Source organism: Pteropus alecto, unplaced genomic scaffold, assembly GCF_000325575.1.
Source record: "Pteropus alecto unplaced genomic scaffold, ASM32557v1 scaffold40, whole genome shotgun sequence".
NCBI classification, from domain to species: domain Eukaryota; kingdom Metazoa; phylum Chordata; class Mammalia; order Chiroptera; family Pteropodidae; genus Pteropus; species Pteropus alecto.
The window spans coordinates 1,170,002-1,190,974 of NW_006431919.1; the positions used below are offsets into that span (position 1 = coordinate 1,170,002).

General features: G+C 46.5%; 1 protein-coding gene across 5 annotated transcripts in view; it reads left to right on the top strand.

Annotated features, from left to right (window-relative positions):
* The window catches only part of ABLIM3 (actin binding LIM protein family member 3), a 99,551-nt gene that overhangs the window by 39,775 nt on the left and 38,803 nt on the right, over positions 1–20,973 (top strand). For all 5 annotated transcript variants that reach the window (XM_025043004.1, XM_025043002.1, XM_025043003.1 and 2 more), the window contains exons 3-6: positions 2,657–2,840; positions 4,674–4,786; positions 10,539–10,665; positions 14,490–14,583. In XM_025043004.1, coding sequence (XP_024898772.1) covers positions 2,657–2,840; positions 4,674–4,786; positions 10,539–10,665; positions 14,490–14,583 — 518 coding nt within the window. The remainder of the gene's footprint in view (positions 1–2,656; positions 2,841–4,673; positions 4,787–10,538; positions 10,666–14,489; positions 14,584–20,973) is intronic.

The window sequence follows — 20,973 nt, forward strand, 5'->3', positions numbered from 1 at the left end:
TTCCTTCTGGATATTTTCAAAGCATTTCTAACTTTTCATATTATGTCCTATTGTCAAACCATGCGATCTGTTTTTCTTTTAAATTAGTAGACTATATTCTTGATTCACAGAATAATGACTGCCCCAGGTGTGTTGATTTCACATCCGTTCAACACTGCAGACCCTCCCCATAGCCTTTCCTATTATTTGAATTTCGGGCGCTGCTGAACGTCAGATACATCTATCTTGGGTCCAGTTTGACTTCCATCTCTGTGCTCCCCACTGTATTTCCAAGAGCCCCTGAGATTCTTATCAACTTTAACATCCTTTCTACCAAGAACTTCCTCCTTCAACTCCTTGGGGGAAAAGGAGGAACTGATTGTTCCGAGTTTTCTTGTGGCCTTCTGGTTCTCTCCACTGGGAAAGGTGGCTCTGGGGGTGGAGTTGGCAAGGAAAACAAAGGAGAGAAAAGAAGGGAAAAAACAGGAGCTGTTTCCAATGAGGTCGGAGGCCATGACCTAACTAATTCCACAGCAATGAAGTCAATTGATCCGCCACCTGCACACCCTAGAACAGCCTGTACTCTGGCCTTGCCTGCCTTCCAGACCCAGCATTGTTTGATGTGATGAATTTTCATGAAGCCTGATGGAAGAAGAACCCTTCCCCACTTCCCACCTCTACCACTACTTCCAACCATTCGCCCTTCCTCTCCACTGGGCTGGTCTCCAGGGGCCTCTGGCTCTACCTCACACTGAGTTTAAAATGCTTGGCATATGGTAAGCCCTGAAGTAAGCTCTTCTGCTCCAAGACTCACAGGGCACAGTGTCAGAAGAAGAGCTCAGTTCATTTTATGTACAAGTGAACAGAGGTCCCAGATGAAAGAAGGCCAAGTTCGTTGTCACCCAGAGAATTGGTGGCAGTGATGAGGCTAGAGCCCATGTGGTCTGACCCCCAGACCACTATGTCTCCCGCTGTGCTACACTGGTGCCCCTGTTGCTGTGACATCTGGGACTACCCTCACTCTCACTCACCTTGACCCATCAGCCTGCCTCTGGCCTGCCAAGTGAACAAACACTTGCAACATATTTCTGGCATTACCTGGAAGTCCCTCCTATTTTTAACCTGGCTGCTTTTCCAGAACAACTTTGCTTGTTCAAGATGAGGTAGTATTTACTGGGGTGATGTCACCCATTCCAGGCTAAGTCCTCACACTTACAGGCTTGGAAACTGTCTCATTGGTTTCTCCACCATTGGTCACACTTGAGAGAGCTGACTCGTGCTAACAAAGTTCTCAAGAAACCAATGTAGAAAACCAGAGTGCCTGTTTATTAATGTAAACAACAGGTGCAACTCTCCATCGGACTAGTTCACGTTGCCCTGACCAGCTATTTCTCTCCCAAAGGCAATCTATATAGAAAGTCAAACTATCAGACAGTGGCTTGGTGAATGCAGATGCAGAACAAGGGAGCTGGTCAGAGGGTCTGAATGGGCTCTCCAGTGGCCTGCCTTTGATTGCTGACCTGCCCCCTCCTGGCTGGCCCATCCTTTAGCTGGATCAATACACTCAGCAGTTCTGGTGGCCCTGAGAGCCATTCTTTCTCTTGGAAGAAACATTGCCTTTCTCTGCTCTGCTCATCATGTGTTGATTTCATAACTTCACTCTCAGAGGGAAACCTCATTTCCCACATTTCTAAGTCCTTTGGGGGAGGATAGTCTCACATGATTCAGTCGTTCAGACACTTATAATTATATCTACCTGCTCTTCTATCATCTGTCCTTAAGCTAGACTTGGGCCCTCCTCCAACTAGCCTGTCAATATTTTCTTGTATTATGCCCTCTGCTCCCTGAAAACATCACCTTTACCCCAGCCCCATCTCCACGTAAATATCATTTGCAACTTCCAGCCTCTGTGCTTAAGCTTATTCTGTTCCTTCAAAGTTCAACTAAAGTGCTGCCTCGTCCAAGAAGCCTTCCATGATCCTTCCCTTGCTGACAGTTCTCCTTTTTGTGCCCTACTCACAGTACTTGCTGCCTGTCACCCATGATGTATGTTCTTCTCTCTGCATACATTGTTAGCTCTTCATCGTTTGGGGATTGTGTTTTACCATTCAGACCTGGGAACAGACACACCCTTTATAGCTATGATGAGGGCAGATTGTAATCTTCAAGTCATCCATCCCATTACCATCCTAAGCTGTCTCCAGTTTGGGATTCAGAGCACATGGTCCCCACACTGCTCCTCACCTAGCCCAGAGTCATGCATGTAGGAAGTACCCAGGAAATTTTTCACTGAATGATTCTTTTATCAAATTCATGATACCACCAGCTATGTAGTATTGCATGAGCCCCAATGAGCATGGCTTTAAACTTTTCATCCACATCTTGAGAGGACTGTACATTAGTGGTCTCAGTCAGTGTGCATCAGAACCAGCTGAGGAGTGTGTTAAAATGCAGATGCCTGGGCCCCAGCCCCAAGGAGTCTACCGCAAACCCAGGCATCTGCATTTTAAGAAGCCCGCCAGGTGATTTTGATGCAAGTGGTCTTCAGGCCATACTGTAAAGAATACTGGCCCTGAAGGCCCATGAGTCTGATGTGCCACTATTCTCTGGCACATGAATTACCAAGTCAGATACCAGCCTTGAACTCAGTCTGTCCTTGTTTCCTTGTTTCCCCAAGTGTGCGGCTGTGGCCTGGCCCAGTCGGGCTTCTTCTTCAAGAACCAGGAGTACATCTGCACCCAGGACTACCAGCAACTCTACGGCACCCGCTGCGACAGCTGCCGGGACTTCATCACAGGCGAGGTCATCTCCGCCCTGGGCCGCACCTACCACCCCAAGTGCTTCGTGTGCAGCTTGTGCAGGTAAGCCGGTGGCCAGCAGAGGCCGGGACCCTCTGTCTGAGCCCCCAGGGAAGGGAGGAAATGGCCTTTTAGGGTATATCTGGGGCTTTACAGTGCTCTATGCTAGACACTTGAATTCTAGAAGCTCAGAGGTGGAAGAATCTGACAGGCCAGTGGTTTCCAAAATTTTTAGCAGCTGAACCCTTTCTGTCAAATGTAATCCAGTGTAAAACACTAGTTTGTCCTGTGATGAAAGCATAGTAAGGATCTGAGCCCCGACACTCAGCCTCCCATTTCCCATCAAAAGGCCCAAAGGAACCACTGAGTACCCTGGCCTCTCAGAACTCAGTTTAAAAACCACGCACCTGGTCCAGGCTCTCACACATCGGTCACACATGCTACAGGAATATATGTTTACAGCCTTCCTCCATGACCCTGGCAAGTGACCCCACCTCTATAAGCCACAATTTCTTCATCAATAAAATGGGCATTAAAACCATTTCAACCTCATTGTGTTTTTCATGAAGATCAATGAGATGATGTACACAAAGACCTTAGCTCAGTGACTGGTACATTATTGCATCTGCTTTCATTATTCTTGTCATTATCATAATGATAATCATCTAGCCTCTCAGGACATCTGATAGGTGATGAAAAGCTCACCTTTTCCCTCCTCCCCACCCCCGCATCCCAATCACTTATTAACTTAGTAAATGTACATTAAGTTTCCACTATATGCCAAGCAGCACATTAAGGAGATAAAAAATAAACAAAACCTCATCCTTGCCCACAAATACATTAAAATTTAATGGACCACTCTGATTAAGTCATAAGTAAAGTATTATTGGACTATATATATGCATTTTTAAATTGGGAGAGGAATTTATAGATTAATTATTCTCCCCCATAGAATAACCACCTGTTAATTACTAGTTAGAGAAACTAAACAATTAAAGTTTCTGATTGAGACCAATGGTATAGTGTGTAAAAAGTGGAATTCATTCATTCATCCATCTCTTAAAACCTGGCTCTGGGTTCTGGAATCCCAGATCCACTGGAGGTTAGCACAGTAGGGTCCATATGGTATCAGATTTTGTTAAGCCCCATAGATATGCAGCGCCTCCTCAAGGTCATTTCATGTCCTTTAATCATGAGTCAGTGCCTGAACCATCAAGAGAACACAGCTCCCCGACTCTCGCCATAGCAGTCCCTCCACCATCCCGCGTTGCTAACACAAGGGCAGGGGAGCCACTGTAAGCTTATGTCAAGGGTTCCAAACTTCATGCGCAGGAGTAGCTGCACGATGGGATCAACACTGTGAGGATTACGGATACGGTTTATATTTAGTTAGGGAGGCAGGCCATGTATGAGCTTGAGACGTCTGAGCTGTGGAACTCAAACTGCACAGATGCAGAAGAGAAGAGGAAGAGGTTATTTGTGGACTTCTGAACTTCCTGGATGGTGAAAGAAATTTTGGAAAATTTGAGAGTTGAATGAGTTCTTGGCACATACAGATAGATCAAGTTGGGGTGGAGAAAGTCCTTCCAGGAAGAAGGAACAACTCAAGGAGGAGTTACTAACCTCTTCATTTTACAGATGAGAAATGTAAGCTCAACTAAGTGTCATGCTTTTCCCAGTGTTAAATTCATATAAAAAGCCCAGTTCCAGTCCTGGCCCTAAGTGAGTGGTTTAGTAAACCTGGCCCTGTGGATGGCACTTGAATTTCTCTGGTGTTCTAGAAGGCAAACTGTGTGGTTTACCAAAGAGCTTTGAGCACAGGTGTTGTCGGGTCACCAGTAGACATGGAATCCCTCCAGAGAAGAGGTATTGATTTCTCCCTCATCCCCCTTTCAGGAAGCCTTTCCCCATTGGAGACAAGGTGACCTTCAGCGGGAAGGAATGTGTGTGTCAGACGTGCTCCCAGTCCATGACCAGCAGTAAGCCCATCAAGATCCGTGGACCAAGCCGTAAGTTCTCCCCACTGGCACCTCCCTGTCCACAGGCGCTATCTCCCAGGGCTCCCCTGTCTTCCCTCCGTTAATGGCTCCTGCAGGCCTGGAGGGAAGTGGGGGAGGTTCCAACCCTGGAGGACTCCTGAATCATGACCCACTTGGCATACGGCCCAGACTCACAAGCTTCCCTAAGTACAAATGCAGGGAGAGCAGCTGCCCGACTATAAACAGTGATGGCCTGTACCACTGGGTGGGCCTTTTCTGGGATGAGCTGGGCTCCTTATCTTATCTCCCCTCTCAAGCCACGCTCCCAGGGGACACCCCAACAGAGCTGATCAAGTGTTTTGCAGCCAGTGGTTCTCAATTTTTACAAGCTCCACTAAAAAAGAATACTCGGATGTGTCCCACAGAAGAGAAAATATGGGAGCAAACCACAAGGGCTATGCCAGTATCTCTTAGAGTGTGTTCCGTGAACCACTGCATCAGCTTCATGGCAGAACTGGTAAAAAGGCAGATCTCTAGGCCCACTCTGGACTTCTAGGAATGGAACCTAGAAATTTCATTCTTAATAAACTTCCTGGACGATTCATTCGCTGCTCCTTAGATTGAGGATCACCATCTAGGGACAAGGGGGACCTCTGCCATGCTATAGTAAATGTCATGTTTTATCACTGAACCATAGATTCAGGGGAAAACTAAGGATCACGAGTATAACTTGGAATGCTCATCCTAATTTGTGGAATGTCCATTCCACTCAAGTGTGTCTGGCAGGAAGATGTCTAAATCACTGTTTTCAGACACCCCTGTCAGGCTGCTGACGGCATGTGCCCACACACACATGGACCTGGCTCCCTGGATCTCAGTAAGCCATGCTAGTCTCCAGTGTTCTTTCATGGTACGTGACACTCGCTTGTCGACAGAATCAGTGAAAACCATTAGCCTCCTGTGCTGCATCACTGTGCCGGTGCCGGGGGCCGTCAGCCATGGCACCAGCAGAGTCAGCGTGCTGGGACTGCATCCTCCTGAGGTGGGTGGGCATGGAACCACAAGTGAGCAGCATCTGGCTCCCAGGGACTCCATTAGAATCCAGCCAGTTTGATGAGCTAGGAAGAAAGTCCATGGGAAGGCTCCCTCCCTCACCCTTCCTCCCTTTTAGTTGAGTCAGATCTACGTGCAGAGTATATAGAGCCCTTCTTTCAGTGTCCTCGGTGATGCTCAAAAACAGTTTGCTGCTCTGAGCAGGTTTCCATCTCAGGGTGGCTGAACACACCCACTGTTATCTTTCATAACTCCTTGAAAGCATCATGCAGAATGACAGCAAGTTTAGGATGCTGGGATGCAGGACCATAGCCCTGTGACTGATGCTGCTGAAGCACCCAGAGACCAGCGGGACCATGTGTGAGGCAGTAGAGAGAGGGAAGCTGGGAATCAGGAGCCTGTAACCTTCTGTGTGATGCAAAGCAGTTCTATAGCTTCCCTAAGGCTCAGTTTACCGAGCTTTGTAGGAAGCAAATGTATTAGTATACAGGATTCAGACTAACATAATTATAGTGTGTAAAATGCTCTCTAGATATATGGTGAGGGATGTTGTTGACATTAAGGGTTAATCTAGAAAGCACACCGAAGGAGAACTGAGAATAGGATTCTTGAATCTATTGTTATTTCTCTTAGCTTGTGTTGTGTGTTACTGTGTGCATCAGATCTCAGACAGGTGGGAGATTCCTCAGCTGAGTGTGGGAGTCTTGTATGTGAATGTGTCCTTGAGGAGAGAATATTCAGTATCTCCACCATAATTCTGCAAATCAGGAGGTAGAAGAAGATGAGAAAGAATGAATAATGAGAAGCAAATGAGCACTTGGGCAGTACATGGGAGGAGTACCCAGGATTATGACTCATCTTATTACTCACGAAGTAAAGACGTCAGTCTGTGGATCTACAGAGCATATGTTTCATAGAAATGTTTTCTCCCCAAAGGGGGGTCACTATCCATGCTGCAAGTGACTAGAGGGGGTATTGGAAGGTCTGCTGAGTTCCTAAAGGATAGAGGGAACCAAAACCAAGTTCTAGAGAGTGCTAAGATGCAGAACATATCATGGAAAGGAAAAATAAGAGGACAAAAATGTGTATTTTTGATCTAGAGGACTATAAAGTTTCATCCCTGGAGAGTGAACATAGACTTTCTGGAAAAGCAGGATCAATGTGTATTTAAAAGAGATCAAGAAGAATACTCAGGAACAGTTAAGAGAAAAGAATTGTGTTACTTTCCACAGGAGAAGAAATGCTTCCTCACAGACTTCACTGAGAAGAATCAGCAGCGTCACCATCACCACCGTCACCACTATCACCACCATCACATAACCATCATTATCTATCACAACCATCACCATCATCACTACAGTAACTGCCAACACCGTCACCATCACCATCACCATTGCTAACACTAATTGACATTAATTAACTATTACTGTGGCCAGGCATTGCACAGACCTCACTGAGAAGAATCGGCAGCGGCAGCAGCATCACCATCACCATCACCACCATCATCACCACCAATACCAATGCCAGGCATTGCACAGACCTCACTGAGAAGAATCAGCAGCGGCAGCAGCATCACCATCACCACCATCATCACCACCAATACCAATACCACCAGTACCACCAACATCATCATCGTCAGCACCATCACCACCATCACTGTCATCACCATCACCACTGCTAGCATTGACTGACTGTTACTATAGTCAGGCAATACACCAAATTTTCTATATATAATATCTCACTTAATCATTACAACTCTATGAGGGAGATAAGAGAAATTGTTTTACAGATGAGAAAACTGAGATTTAAAGAAAATAAATGACTCGCTCAAAGTCCTACAGATAGTAAGTAAGGAACTAGGATGTGAGTCTAGGAAGTCTGGCCCTGGAGTCTATTCCATTAACACACTATACCAAAGACAGGATTTGCTAACTGGAAAAGGGGCTGTCTTCCTGGATTAGTTGCCTAAAACAAGATGGGGAGCTTGCTCTGACTCACAAGCCCATTTCTGCTGATCTAGGTGGAGTGAATGACGCAGTCAAGAAAAACTGAAAATAACTGTCTGGGGTCATTAAAGACCTCAGTAAACTGGGAGATTTGGGAGCAACAGGTGGTGGCATCATACTTTCTGCCAGCTGAAGGTTGTAATTTTGGAATAGAGAGGAACATATGAAGAAGGGACAGCTGGCTCTGCAGAAACCAACTCGGGACAGGGTGTGGTTTTCCTGACCTTGCTTATGACGCAAGACTCGTGGGCTCCTGGATGGGGTGCCTGAGGCTCCATCGGTGACCAAAAGTGAAAAGAGGAAGAAGAGGGAGAAAAAGGTCCTAATAAAAATGAGGCCAGGACAATGGAGGACCTACAGTTTAACATGAAAAGAAAAACCACGTGGAGAAGGCATCCCAGAGTTCTCGGGAGGGGTCAGCAGGCCTTCCCACAACAGGGATATTGCTTCTGGCCTCAGATCAGATATTGGAAAATTCAGAGAATATGGGTTAAAAACATGAGAATGTGAAATATTACGACAACCACTTTGGGGGCACATATGTGCCAAGCACTGTGCTAAGTCCTTACAGACCTGATTTCAATTCATCTTCACACCAGTGTTATAAGGAAAACATTCAGATGAGAGGGCTGGGGCCTAGTCATACAGCTAGCAAATGGGGGGAGCCCGGAATCTCCCCTCAGCCAGCCTCTCACCCCTCACTCTAACCTCTTAGCCCAACCTCTAACCACTACACTGTACTGCCTCCTAAATTTTAACTCAAGGGGGTAAACTCAGTCCAGATAGGTCATTACAACTTAGAGAGATGGGACTCGTTACTAGAATGTGGCCATGAAAGAATGCAGCTCTTCAAATATGTTTTATTGGAGCGGTAGAGAATTGTGTCATTGGCCAATGACGTGCCAATCTCCATGGAATCCACAAGCAAATTTGGTCAGTGCATGACCATTTCAATCAAGGAAAAGTGAAATGTAAGAAATGCAGGGGAAGAGAGAAACTGTAGCTGTCTTTAAATATTTGAAGGCAATGTCATGTGGGAAAAGAGGTAGATTATTCTTGGTTGCATAAAATAGGGAGCATCACAAGGAGTTGGTATCAGCTCCATATAAAGATCGTCAGGCAGTCTGCCTATCCAAAGGCAAAGTGGGCTTCTTCAAAAGAAGTGAGCTGCCCACTCCTGGAGGCGACTAAGCAGAGGATGGTGCCTATCTATCAAGAATGCTATAGATTCCTGCATTGGATGGGACTATGGGGAGGCCCACAGAGACACAAGTGCAGTTTTTTGTGACCTAGAAAGCTAGGCCAGACACCTGAACCCTATGCCAAGCATGAACAAATCACTTCAGACTCCTGTCTGTAAAAGGGGAGGGTGTCTGACCTCTCTAAACTATTACATTCTGAAGCATGTGATTACTGGGATGGGGGAACAGGTAGACTTATCCTAGGAGAAAAGGAAGAAAAATAAATAAACCCCAAAACCATTTTCCCAGCCCCTCACCTGAAGGCCTGGGGCTTGAAAAATTTTGTACTCAAAGACCTTCCCAAGCTCTAAAAGATTTTAGAAAGACTAAGTAGCCAAAGGCACGTACTGTGGGAGCTGCCTCCCAGAACACTTCATCAGGGCTCAGACTCTCCCCACCGCCTGCAGGGGCACACCCCCATTCCTAGACATGCGGACTGCTCTCCCAGGACTGGCTCCCAGCTGGATGTGAGGGCTTCCAGCCAGGCTCTCCCACTGTGATGTGCAGTCTCTTTCTCTCTGCTGCTCCAAAGTGTGTGTTTGTCTTGTGGCACCAAGAGGGAGGCTTGTCCTCTGGTAAACTTTGCCCCATGACCCTTTCCTCCTCCAGAGTGGGCCATCCGGTCGGTTGGACCTCAATTCCCAGCATCTCCCAAGTACCTTGGACTCTGGCTCCATTTCCTGCCTCTCCCCAGACATTGATTGAGCAATAGGCAGCCACCAGGACCCACACATTCTGTGGCCCCAGTACATGTTCCAGGGTGATGGGGATGGAGAGTGAGGTCATCTTTCTGGTTTGGGACAGTCTCATCAGACTCTTTAATCCTTCCTGCTCGGGGATGCGAATGTTTTGTACAGAAGCACATAGAGGAGGGGGCAGACGTGGTAAATTCTACTCTCTGCCTGGGTACCATAAGGCCTGCTCATTCATACTCATTCAGCAAATATGCTTTGAGTAGATTTAACCACAAAACATAGACACAGTCCTGGCCATTGAGCATCAGGCTAACGGTAAGAAAAAATAGATACTAAGCATATCCCCTGGAGCAGTGCTTCCCAAACCTTATTGTGAGCCAAGATCTTGATAACACTCAGCGGGCCTGGGTGTAGTCTGTGGAGCTGACACTGCAGGTCTCCAGGTCATGGAGAGCAGCAGCAGCTTACTTAGCTAATTGAGGGCAGGCCAGGAGCTGTGTGGGGTCTGCTTTGGATGAACAGTGGTCAAGAGGACAAGGGAATTTTCCGGAGAAACCCTAGGAGGTTTCTCCTTCTTTCTCATGCCGAGACACCTTGTCGAGAGGCCAAGGATCCAGTGGCCTTCTCTCCTACCTGGTGGAGCGCTAGACAGGTGCTAGTGCCAAGGTGGGAGCAGTTGTGGGAAACTGGTGTTCACAGTGGGGTGTCCTTGACTTGGGCATGAGATGATGGCAGTGGTCAAGGGGCCCCGGATGCTTTGCTCAGCAGTGTCCTCTTGTCTTTGCAGACTGTGCTGGGTGCAAGGAGGAGATCAAGCACGGCCAGTCTCTCCTGGCGCTGGATAAGCAGTGGCACGTTAGCTGCTTCAAATGCCAGACCTGCAGCGTCATCCTCACTGGAGAGTACATCAGCAAGTGGGTCTCTCTCCCCATCCCCACCCCAGCTTCCTGGGCCTCTGCATCCTCCCAAGCTGCCCCCTCTGGCCCTCGCCTGAATCTCCAGTAGCATCTCCTGCCATTTCCATCCAACTACCACACTTCAGCCACAAACAGCATCTCGCCCACCCTTGGGCCCTCCTGCTGTGTTTCCTTTGCCTGAGATGCTCTTCTTCCTTTTTCACACGCTCCTTCTCTTCCCTCTGGTCTCGAGTCCCATGCCCTCTCCTCAGAGGGGGCCTCAAACCATTTCTTACCACCTCCAGTCCCCCAAGACTGGCCCTCATAGTGCTCTGTTTGTTTCCTTTATCCAAGCTAACATCATTTGCAGTTATATATTTATCCACGTTAACTTTTAAATAATGATAATACTAGCTACCATTTATTGAGTTTTTATTATGTACAAGGAACATACTAACTGCTGTATATAGATTATCACCTTAAACCCCATTAACTATCCCCATGAAGTACTTATCCCCATTTTAAAAGCTGTGGAAACTGAGGCTCAGGGGAGTAAATAACTTGATAATATTTAATATCTGTCTTCGCCAGGGTGGGGACTTTGTTTCATTCACTGCTGCCTTTAGCACAGTGCCCGACCCATAGTAATTGAGTGAATCTAACAGAGATGAGAGGAGATGATGGGCACACAAAGTTATCCGGAGCAAGGGCCCAGCCCCCAGTGACCTGCACACTGCAGCACTAGACAAGCTCCCTCACTGTCAGGCCTAGTGATCACATTTGTACACTCAAGTACCTAAAAGAAATTATGGCCACAAACCCTCACAGCTTTGATACTTTATGACCCCAGACATTTCCTAGGTACCATTCTCCAGCCCAATGCTAAGGCGTAGTATAAGCATGTAAAGTGCAACATACATGGTTTCTGCTGTCAGGAAAGTTATAGTCTAATAAGGGAGATAAGCTATATACATAATTATGACACCAGGGAATATGTGATAGGGAGTTCAAGAGAAGTTTTATTCTTTAAGACCTTTTTTGATCACAAGTGACAGCATCACCGTGAATCCAACTCAAACTTGCTTAAAAGCAAAAATGGGAAGTTACTGACTCATAGGAATGGGAAGCCCAGGGGCATGCTGTCTTCGGCCCTGGCCTAATCCAGAGGCTTGAAGATGTCATCAGCACTTTAGAAGTGTCTCTGTCTGTCTCTCTCAGCTCTGCATTCCTCTTTGTTGAATGTATTCTCAAGCAGGCCCGACCTGAACGATGACCACCAGCAACTCCAGGCTTTATTTCTTTCAGCTGAGCAAGCCCAGCAGAGAGAGGCCTCTTACCCAAAAACTTCCCCAAAAGTCCCACAGCTGCCTTGGACTTGGCCACCCTGGGGTCATACTCCCATTCCTGATCAATCGCTGGCCAAGAGGATATGACCCCTAGAGCCAGAGAGCCACCCTGTGTGGCTCATAGTAACCGCGAGTCAGGAGGAGTGGCTCCTGAAGGAAGTGCAGGCGAGGTGTCGCTACTGGCAGAAGGGGGATGGATGCTGGCCAGACAGCATGGGTCTGTGTCCGAGGTCCAAGTGAAGGGCTAGGAATATTCGGGGAAAGGAGGGATCGCTTCCAACTAGCAGGAAGTGGAATCTGGAATCTGTGAGTTCTTCAAGGAAGATGGTGATATTTGAGCTGGACCTTCGTAAGAGGGAATGGGGTAAGATTTGAAAATGCAAAGAAGGGAAATCTAGGCAGAACGCCCAGCTTAGGCAAGGGCAGGAAGGTATCGGACAAGTCCATCCTGCTTGCTGGAGTTCAGGCATGTGTACAGGTGCAGCAGGGTCCAAGGCCGAAGAGGTGAACTGAGGTCATACCACTGAGAGCTTTGCATGTCATGTTAGTAGGATTTTGGCAATCCCTCTGTGCCTGCCAAGTAAGGAGTGCCCTTAGTGATTCACCACCAGGAGTCCTTGACTCTGGAAGCCTAGGCCAAAATTCTCCAGGAGAGTAAGGGTTTGTTCAGAGCTCCTCTCGAGGTGGAGCTCTGTGGTCCTCTGCAGCCTGTCTCTGGGCTCCCCATCTGTCTGCCAACAGAGTGGCAGGTGCTTATAGGCACTGGCTCTGGCATCGATGCCCAGGTTACAAGCCCAGCTTGCATGGCATTGGAAAGAGACTTAATTTCTTTGAGCCTTTTATAAAAATGGAGATAAGGAGATGAGCTACCTCACAGGGTTGTGTAAAGACTCAGAGATCTATGCTTTATACCTAATAAATACTTAGTAAATTTTACTTTTACCATCTGCTTCTTTTTAGAATCATGTATATTACAAATTCCCCAAGGCCTACCAACCCATGGGTCCAAATGAGGTGGTGATGGCATTTATACCCAAACTTTGCTGGCTCATTGTCCCTACCTCCTGACAAATGACTTTATCCCATTGCAGAGTCACCCTCCCATACCTACAGAGTGTAGAAGGGTTGGACAGGGTAAGAGGCTTGTCTCAAGGGCCCGCAGGCTCACCTCCAGACTTGCTAGACATTGGTCCTCACTGCTGCCACGCCTTCTGGAAAACACTGACTGCCCTGCTGCCCAAGGTTGGCTCCTAGCAATCTAACATGGTGGCAACTTGGAGATGGAACAATGACATGCCTGTCCCTTAGGCTCTCTATGTGTGAGTCAGTTCTGTTATACCCAAAGTGGGAGAAATGTTCCTCTCTCTTCATAGATGTCATCAGCACTTCAAAGAGATGTTATCAGATCTAACTGTCTTAAAACTAGGCCAGACCCAGAGCTGGGCTGAGCTCTCTGATGCCCCCAACTAGCTCCACACTGGTGTTTAAGATCCTCCTTGGAGACCCCTCTCAGCAAGCACGGGGAGCCATCTGGCTGGCACTTACTGAGTGTTCACTGCAGACTAGCACTGTGCTGAGCTCTCGGACACACTGGAGCCATATCCTTTAACCCCAAGAAACCAGACCACCTGGGTGTGAATCCACCTCTGGGTCAACTGAGCTGAGTTTTCTCATCCACACAATAGGGGAACTGATAGTTCTCAACTCATAGGGCTGCCATAAAGACTAAATGAAATAATCTATGTAAAACACCAACAGAGGGTCTGCCACACACCAAGCAATAAATGTGAGTGGCTATCAGTAGTAGGGATTAGTATAAGAATAATTAACAATAATCTTATTACTGCCTCATAACTTAATAAGTGCTGGGCAAAAAAATGGAGCACAAAGCTAGTCAGAGAAGGTTCCTATTATCTATTGGTCCAGGAGCACAGTCAGATGATTCTTTCACTACAGGTGAAATTTTTCATTAGAAAAGGAGCCCTGAAGGATATGTAAAAAATTGATCACATTGATTGCCTCCTGGTTTTCCTGGAAGAGAAACTGGGAGGGGCTGAGAGGAGAGTGAAGACTTTATCCTTTATGCCTTCGTTTGTGCCAAGTGCAGATATGACCTATGCTAAATAATATAACTCAATAAATTTTTTAAAATAATTTTTAAAAAGAGCCCTCTAGGGTAAAGGTAAGAGAGTGGGTCTGGAGAACCTGTGGGGAGGGGGAAGCAAGAGAATGGGAAAGAGAGAGCTGGCCAGCAGCAGACCAGTGGTTTCCAGGCCTGCTCAGGGAGTTTGCCAAGATACAGATTCCCGGGCCTCCCTCCCAGAGATTCTTTAATTCCAGAGATCTGAGGGGTGTCTTGGGAGTTTGCATTTTTAACGAGCTCCCCCGTGCTTCTAATTTTGGCCCAGTCCCCACTGGCTGCAGGTACTGGAACCTCCACATGACGCCCCCGCAGACCCCCCAACTTCCTCTTCCTGTGTGGATTTCCTTTTGCAGGGATGGTGTTCCGTACTGCGAGTCTGACTACCACTCCCAGTTTGGCATTAAATGCGAGACATGTGACCGATACATCAGCGGCAGGGTACTGGAGGTGAGTGGGTACAAGTAACCAATTAACCATGAAGGTGTTTGAGCTGGATGGTCTGTGATTCCAAAAAGTCATCACTGGAGGTGGAGAAAAGTCACCGCATCCCCCTTCTTCCATAGCCTCCACCTCCCCAACTTCCTCTGCTCCAGCTTAGCTTGCTACTTGACCTTGAGCAGATAACCCAAAATGAGAAGCTGGACAAAATTATTCCTGGTTCAAAAATACTGTAATGGGAATATCAGTTACTTCTCTGGAATCAGACCCAGGGAGATTACTGGGGAATAACAATTATGATTTCTCTTCCCAACCCTGCTAGAGGATGGAAGCCATTTTTTATTTTTTAAGCATTTGGTAAATGTGCTGATTTAAGAACCAGCTTGTCTAGCAGCCTGCTCCCTAAGCCCTTCTCTGGCTAGTCCGTCGCCATGGCAACTGCTCTCCTCCACCTCTGATGCATAGCTCGCTCTGCCAGTGAGAGACAACCTGCAGCACCCTTCCTGAGCCCCTGTCTACTGGCCTTCCTGGCCTTCCTTCCCACACCTGTGGGCCCAGGACGCCATCTGTGCTTTGGGACCACCCACCTTGAGCAGTTAAAAACAGGAAAGAGTTTGGTGTAAAGGAAAAACAACAGCCTAAGAGTAGGAACAATTGGGCTCTAATACTTACTCAACTGCTAACTCATGCTCAGATTTGGGGTGAATATCTTTGCCTGTCTAGGCCTCACTTTTCCCATTTGGCAGTGGTTGGGGGACGGCAGATGACGTCAGCTCTTATGAACAGAATCATTCATTCTCATAAATCTGGCCAATTGGTTGTGGTTATCTGGAGTCAGTACTGTGTTGAGAAGGATTCTGCAGCTACATCTGAGAAAAAAGAGAGTGTGGCAACCAGGAAAGGACCCTCTGAGGGATGCATTGAAACTGAGCCCTGAGGATGGAAAGGAGGCCGTCATGGGAAGAGCTAGAGGAAGAATGAGCTTGACCCATTCAGGGAATAGAGAAAAGGGCCAGTGGGGCTGAATTATATAAATTGGGACTGGGGGAAGATGAAGTATATCACATAGAGCATATCACAGAGGGTTTTACAGGAGTTTGGATTTTATAGTAAGTGCAATGAGAAGCCATTAAAGAGTTTTAAACCAAGGAGCAACATAATAAGATTTTATTTTTCAAAGATTGTAGGGAGAGAGAGAGAATAAGATAAATGTGCAGCACTGATAAATTATTAAACATTTGAAGGGAACAGTAAGAGTGCAACATAGATGATAAGGCATGTAACAGGAGCACAGGTAGGGTACTGGGCCCAGGTTTCTGAGGCCCCTATACCAGGGCGAGTTTACAATTCTCTGGGCAAAGGGGGGTTGTAGAAAGATGTAGCAGAAGAGACCTGCTTAGAGATGCACTTTAGACAGGATAACACAATTATCTGGAATTATCTGATGTACACAGGCTAAATTTGGAGGAAAGAAACTGGAAGTAGGAGACCAGCAAGGAGGCCATGACCCCACAGAAAGGACTCAAGGGGTATAGTCACAGAGGAAATGACAACCACCATGTCTCCATGATTATGGAAGTAGAATTCCAATAGCTTTGCAACTTTGGGGCAACTTGTAGACATGAAGATTCAAAGAAAAGAAAGAGGCCAGTAGTTACACCAAAGTGTCAAGCCTGGATGAGAGGAAGTGTGGTGTTGCCATCTGCAGAACTAAGGGTGGCAGGGAAAGATGTTCTGAGCAGAAACACAGTGAGTTCCGTTTAGGACAGGTTGTGATTGAAATTCCAGGATGGTTTCAAGAGGGCTGTCAGAAATGTGGATCAGAGCTCAGAGACAAAGCTCTCAGGCCTGGAGGGACCGATCTAAAAAGTATTAGGATTTGAATGATAGTCAGCATCACGAGAGTCGTCAGGATTTCTAAGAGAGGAGAGAGGGAGAGGGAGAGGGAGAGGGAGAGGGAGACGAGAGGGAGAGGGAGATGAGAGGGAGACGAGAGGGAGAGAGCACACACTGAAGGTGGCCTTAGGAGTAGTTGCTTATAGCTGGCAGGAGGAGACTAAGGAGTTATCAGTTATCACAGAATGAGGAAATGCAGCCTGGGGTGTGTGGGGAGATTGGGGGAAGGGCGGTGAGAAGACAGACCTTCAGAAAAGATGGCTGAGGACAGTGTTGATCAGATTCTGCAGAGCAGTTAAAGGCTGTTTGGGCTTAGGAAATGCTGTGGGGTGTGGGGAAAGTCACCTGCAGGAGAACCGTTTTTTGGGTCTGCAGGACTATGAGAGAGAGGCATCCAGATCGTAGTGAGGTGAAGGGTCGGTGGGGTGGGAGATCATAAAAGTAGACTTTTCTTTCAAGAAGGAAAAACTTTGATTACACACAGAGCTGCAGACAGGAATTTGTCCCAACATTTCCAGGCTGCTCTGAAATTGTGTCAGTGGCAGTGGTGGTTGTCTATTCCCTGCTTGTTACTGTCTTTTAGTATTGTGGGAGCCTCCTGTTCTCAGGCCGCTGTTGTGACTGCATTTCAATTGATTCCATTTATACAAGGCTCCATTAGCATCTTGGACGTATTGATTTTTTTTTTTTCTTAGAACTGGAAGAGACTTTTAGCAATCAACTAGTTCACCCTTCTCATTTACAGATGAGAAAAGTGAGCCCCAAGATATGTGATGCTTTTCCAAGGTCACATGCAGTATTTCTGGTAGAGAGAGAACAAAATCTAGGACTCCACATTCCTATGTCCCACACCACTGCCCACAGCTCTCAGCCATTGAGGGGTCTTCGAGGTAATATGATGTCATGAAAAAAAACACAGTTGGAGTAAAACAGACTTGGATCCCAATTTTACCATGTCTAAGTATGAAACCTTAAGCAAGTCACTTTCTCTGAGTCTTAGAGTCTTTACCTATCAATGAGAATACTACTATTATTCAACTCCTAAAGGATATGTTACGTGAAATAATAGAAAATATATATATTGGTCTCTGCCCCTAGGTCCTGGCACAAAGCTCCTAAATCCCTGTAATTTCCTAAGAGATAAGGGCACTAAGAGCATCTTTTGTTCTAATATTTGGTCTTTGACCCTGGTTCCGGACACCAAGCTCCTAAATCCCTTGGAATTTCCTGGGTGACAGGAGAGTCTTTTTTCTAATAAGGCAATTCTTGTCATAAGTCATAATTAGACACTTAGAATTTTCAGCCCCATCCCACATCCTCCCAGAAGGAGAGAGGGTCTGAGTTAATGATGGATCATGCTTATGTTATGAAGCCTCCAATATCCCAAAAGTACAGGGTGCAGAGAGCTTCCGGGTTGGTGAGCATGTGGACCTTGGGCGAGTGGTATGCCACAGGAGGGCACAGAAGCTCCTCCCCCATCCACGTACGTGGCCCTGTGCATCTCTTCCATCTGGATGTTCATCTGTTTCCTTTATCATGTCATTTCATAATAAACTGGTAAACATAAGTGTTTCCCTGAGTTCTATGAGCCATTCTAGCAAATTACCAAACCCAACTTGGGGTTCATGGGAACCCCAATTTATAGCCAGTTGATCAGAAGTACAGGAGACAATCTGGGACTTGAGACTGGTTTCTGAAGTGTGTGTAGGGACATGAGGGGAACAGTCTTGTGGGACTGAGCCTTTAACCTGTGAGGCCTGATGCTTTGTCCAGGTAGAAAGTGTCAGAATTGAGTTAAATTGTAGGATACTCGGCTGGTGTCACAAAGAATCGCTTGGGGAGGGCGGGGGCTGGACTCACACATCTGGTGTCAGAAGTGCTATGAGTGTAGTAGTAGTGTGAGAGTTAAGGAGACACAAATGAGTGTGTTTTTCCTTTATAGTTAGGACCTTTTTTGGTTGCAAGTGCAGAAACTATACTCAAATAGCTCAGGCCAAAAAGGAAATTTATCAGTTCCCATGGTAAAGAGCCCAGTAGTAGTTCTGGCTTCAGGCACAGCTGGATCCAGTGCTCTAACAAATGCATTTGGAATATCTCACCATCTTGGCACCACTTTCTTCTGTTGGCTTTACTCTCAGGAAGGCTCTCCTTCATGATGGGGAAGTTGGACACCAGTCACTCCAGGCTTACATCCTTCCTATCAGCCAGCATCCCCAATGGAAGGAGAGCTTCTCTTTTCTAATAGCTCAGCAAGCAACCTAGGACTGACTCCTACTGGACAATCTCAGGCCTATCTCTGAACCAATATCTAGGATCAGTGTTGGAATCCACTTATTAGTTAGGGTCATCCCTACTTAACCACACGAACTGACGTGGAGAAATGGAAGTCCCACCCAGGAAAGGCTTGATGCTATTTCTGGCATAAGGAGGAAGGATGTTGGCCAGGCCAAAATAACAGTTGCCCACAATAGGGCCCAACATACTGCCAGGTACACAATAGGCACTTAATTAAATTTCATTTCCCTTTCCCATTCCCTTCCCGGGCCACCCCACACTTCCTCCGTAACAGAGCTGAGTATGCTAAGTACCAGTCACATTCCTTCTTTCTTAGTCTGTGTGCTCACCAAGGAAAACCACAGACCTGGTGCCCCTATGCTGCTTTTCCTAACCTTAAGTGTGGTTCTTAGTCTTCTCCAATATGGCCCTATTTTTCAGGTGCTAATTCTTTGCCATTTTTCTTCACTATTTTCTTGACTTCAGTTTGTTAACGGACAGAATGTCTCATCTCGTTGACTTGGTTTCTCTTATGCTGGCGCCAGCTGCTCTGGCAGCCTCTCTCTCTCCCTCTAGTTGTTTCAATGCCATCTGTAGCCAGGGTGCTGAGGTGGGCACAAAGCCTCTTTCGGCTGGGGCTGAGTGGTGGGGCATGACATTTAGGAGGATGCCAAGCTTTAGTTTTGCCAACGTGCTGTTGCCACCCTGGAAAACAGGTCTATAATTCCAGTGATAAAGAGACACAAAGTAGGAAGAGGCTACTAATTAAACCGATTATCCTTGTCATGGTATGGGAGAATCAGTGCCACAGCGCCTCAGCTCGGGACAATAGCAGGCACCTTCTGAAGTTCGAACAGTTTGCTTTGTGGTGATAAAGACATTTTATCATTAGTGGGAGCCATGCAAACAACCAAGACTGAAAACAAAGGATATCAGAGGGGGTTTTTTTTCCCTTTTTAAAAAATCTGCCCTTTCCACATTTTTGCTAAATTTTTAGAATAAATCAAGTATTTCCAGAATAGGCAAGGCCATGCCCAACCCCCTCCCCCTGCAATAAAAGGGTTCGGAAATAGACCTTCAGCAACATACAATTATACTTCTGGAATTGGAAGGATCCCATTAGCATCAGGTCAGGTGATAGCTTGGGGATTAGGGAGGGGCTTTAACACCCCCCCACCCAATATCCATCAATTTCCCCTAAGCATAACCCTCCTCCATAAAACCTTGCCGTAACATGCAAAATATACCTTCAGAACAAGCCCCACCTTCTAACCCAATTCCTGCACCAAGCTTCTCTCATATAGAAATTCTGGAGCCACCACTGAAGTCCCCTGCCTGACGCATCAAGACCCCTTGGCTGGGACTGCAGTGTCAGAACTGTCAGCACAGAAGTGATGCTAGGCTGGTGACTGGCTCTCACAGATCCAGCTCCAACATTGCTACTGGCTTCCAGTGGACTCTGAGTCACAACCTCTCTGAAGCTATTTCTGCAGCTGCAGATCATTTTTCTTTTTACTTTAAATAATGGTAGAAAAGGAAAGTGGGAATAAAGAAGGGGGCTCACCAAGGCCAGGCTGGGGCAAGCTGGGGATAGGGGCAGAGGCACCCAGGTACAACAATCATAGGAGTCGTCTGGAGGTCAGAGGCTCTCCAACAGGTAGTGGCTTTGCAGGTCCCTTTATTTGTCCATTGAGTACGAAAATTCTGTTCTTCACATGTCATTCTCATAATTTCTGCCATGTCTGTAAACCTTGTGTACTCATTCTTAACTAATACTTGAAATTGTCTTTAATTGGCTCACTAGCATATAAGAAAATTTATATAACATAACAGGAAAACCAGGATCACTTGACATATTGCTGGTAACCAAAAAATAAATATAGTTCTAGCTAGATTCGATTGCACATGAAGGCTCCGAGCCTCACACCTGTTCTTATTCTTAAAAAGGTAGGTTAGTAAGTTTTTAATAGATGTTAAAAGACACACTGTACCAAACTTGTAAAAGAGATCATTTTTTTGAAAAGGAGATCATTTTTTTCATTAACGCAATTGTTATTAAATCCTGGGTCCACGTGCCGCTTAAAATCATCTCTTGTACCACTAATGGTAAGGGCTCCATTTGGCAGAAAATATTAGGATGTCCTCAAAGCAGGATTATTTTCTCACTAGAAATGAGGAGGTGGGACCAGTGGCCTCCAAAGGGCTATTATATTGCCAGAATAGAAGTGC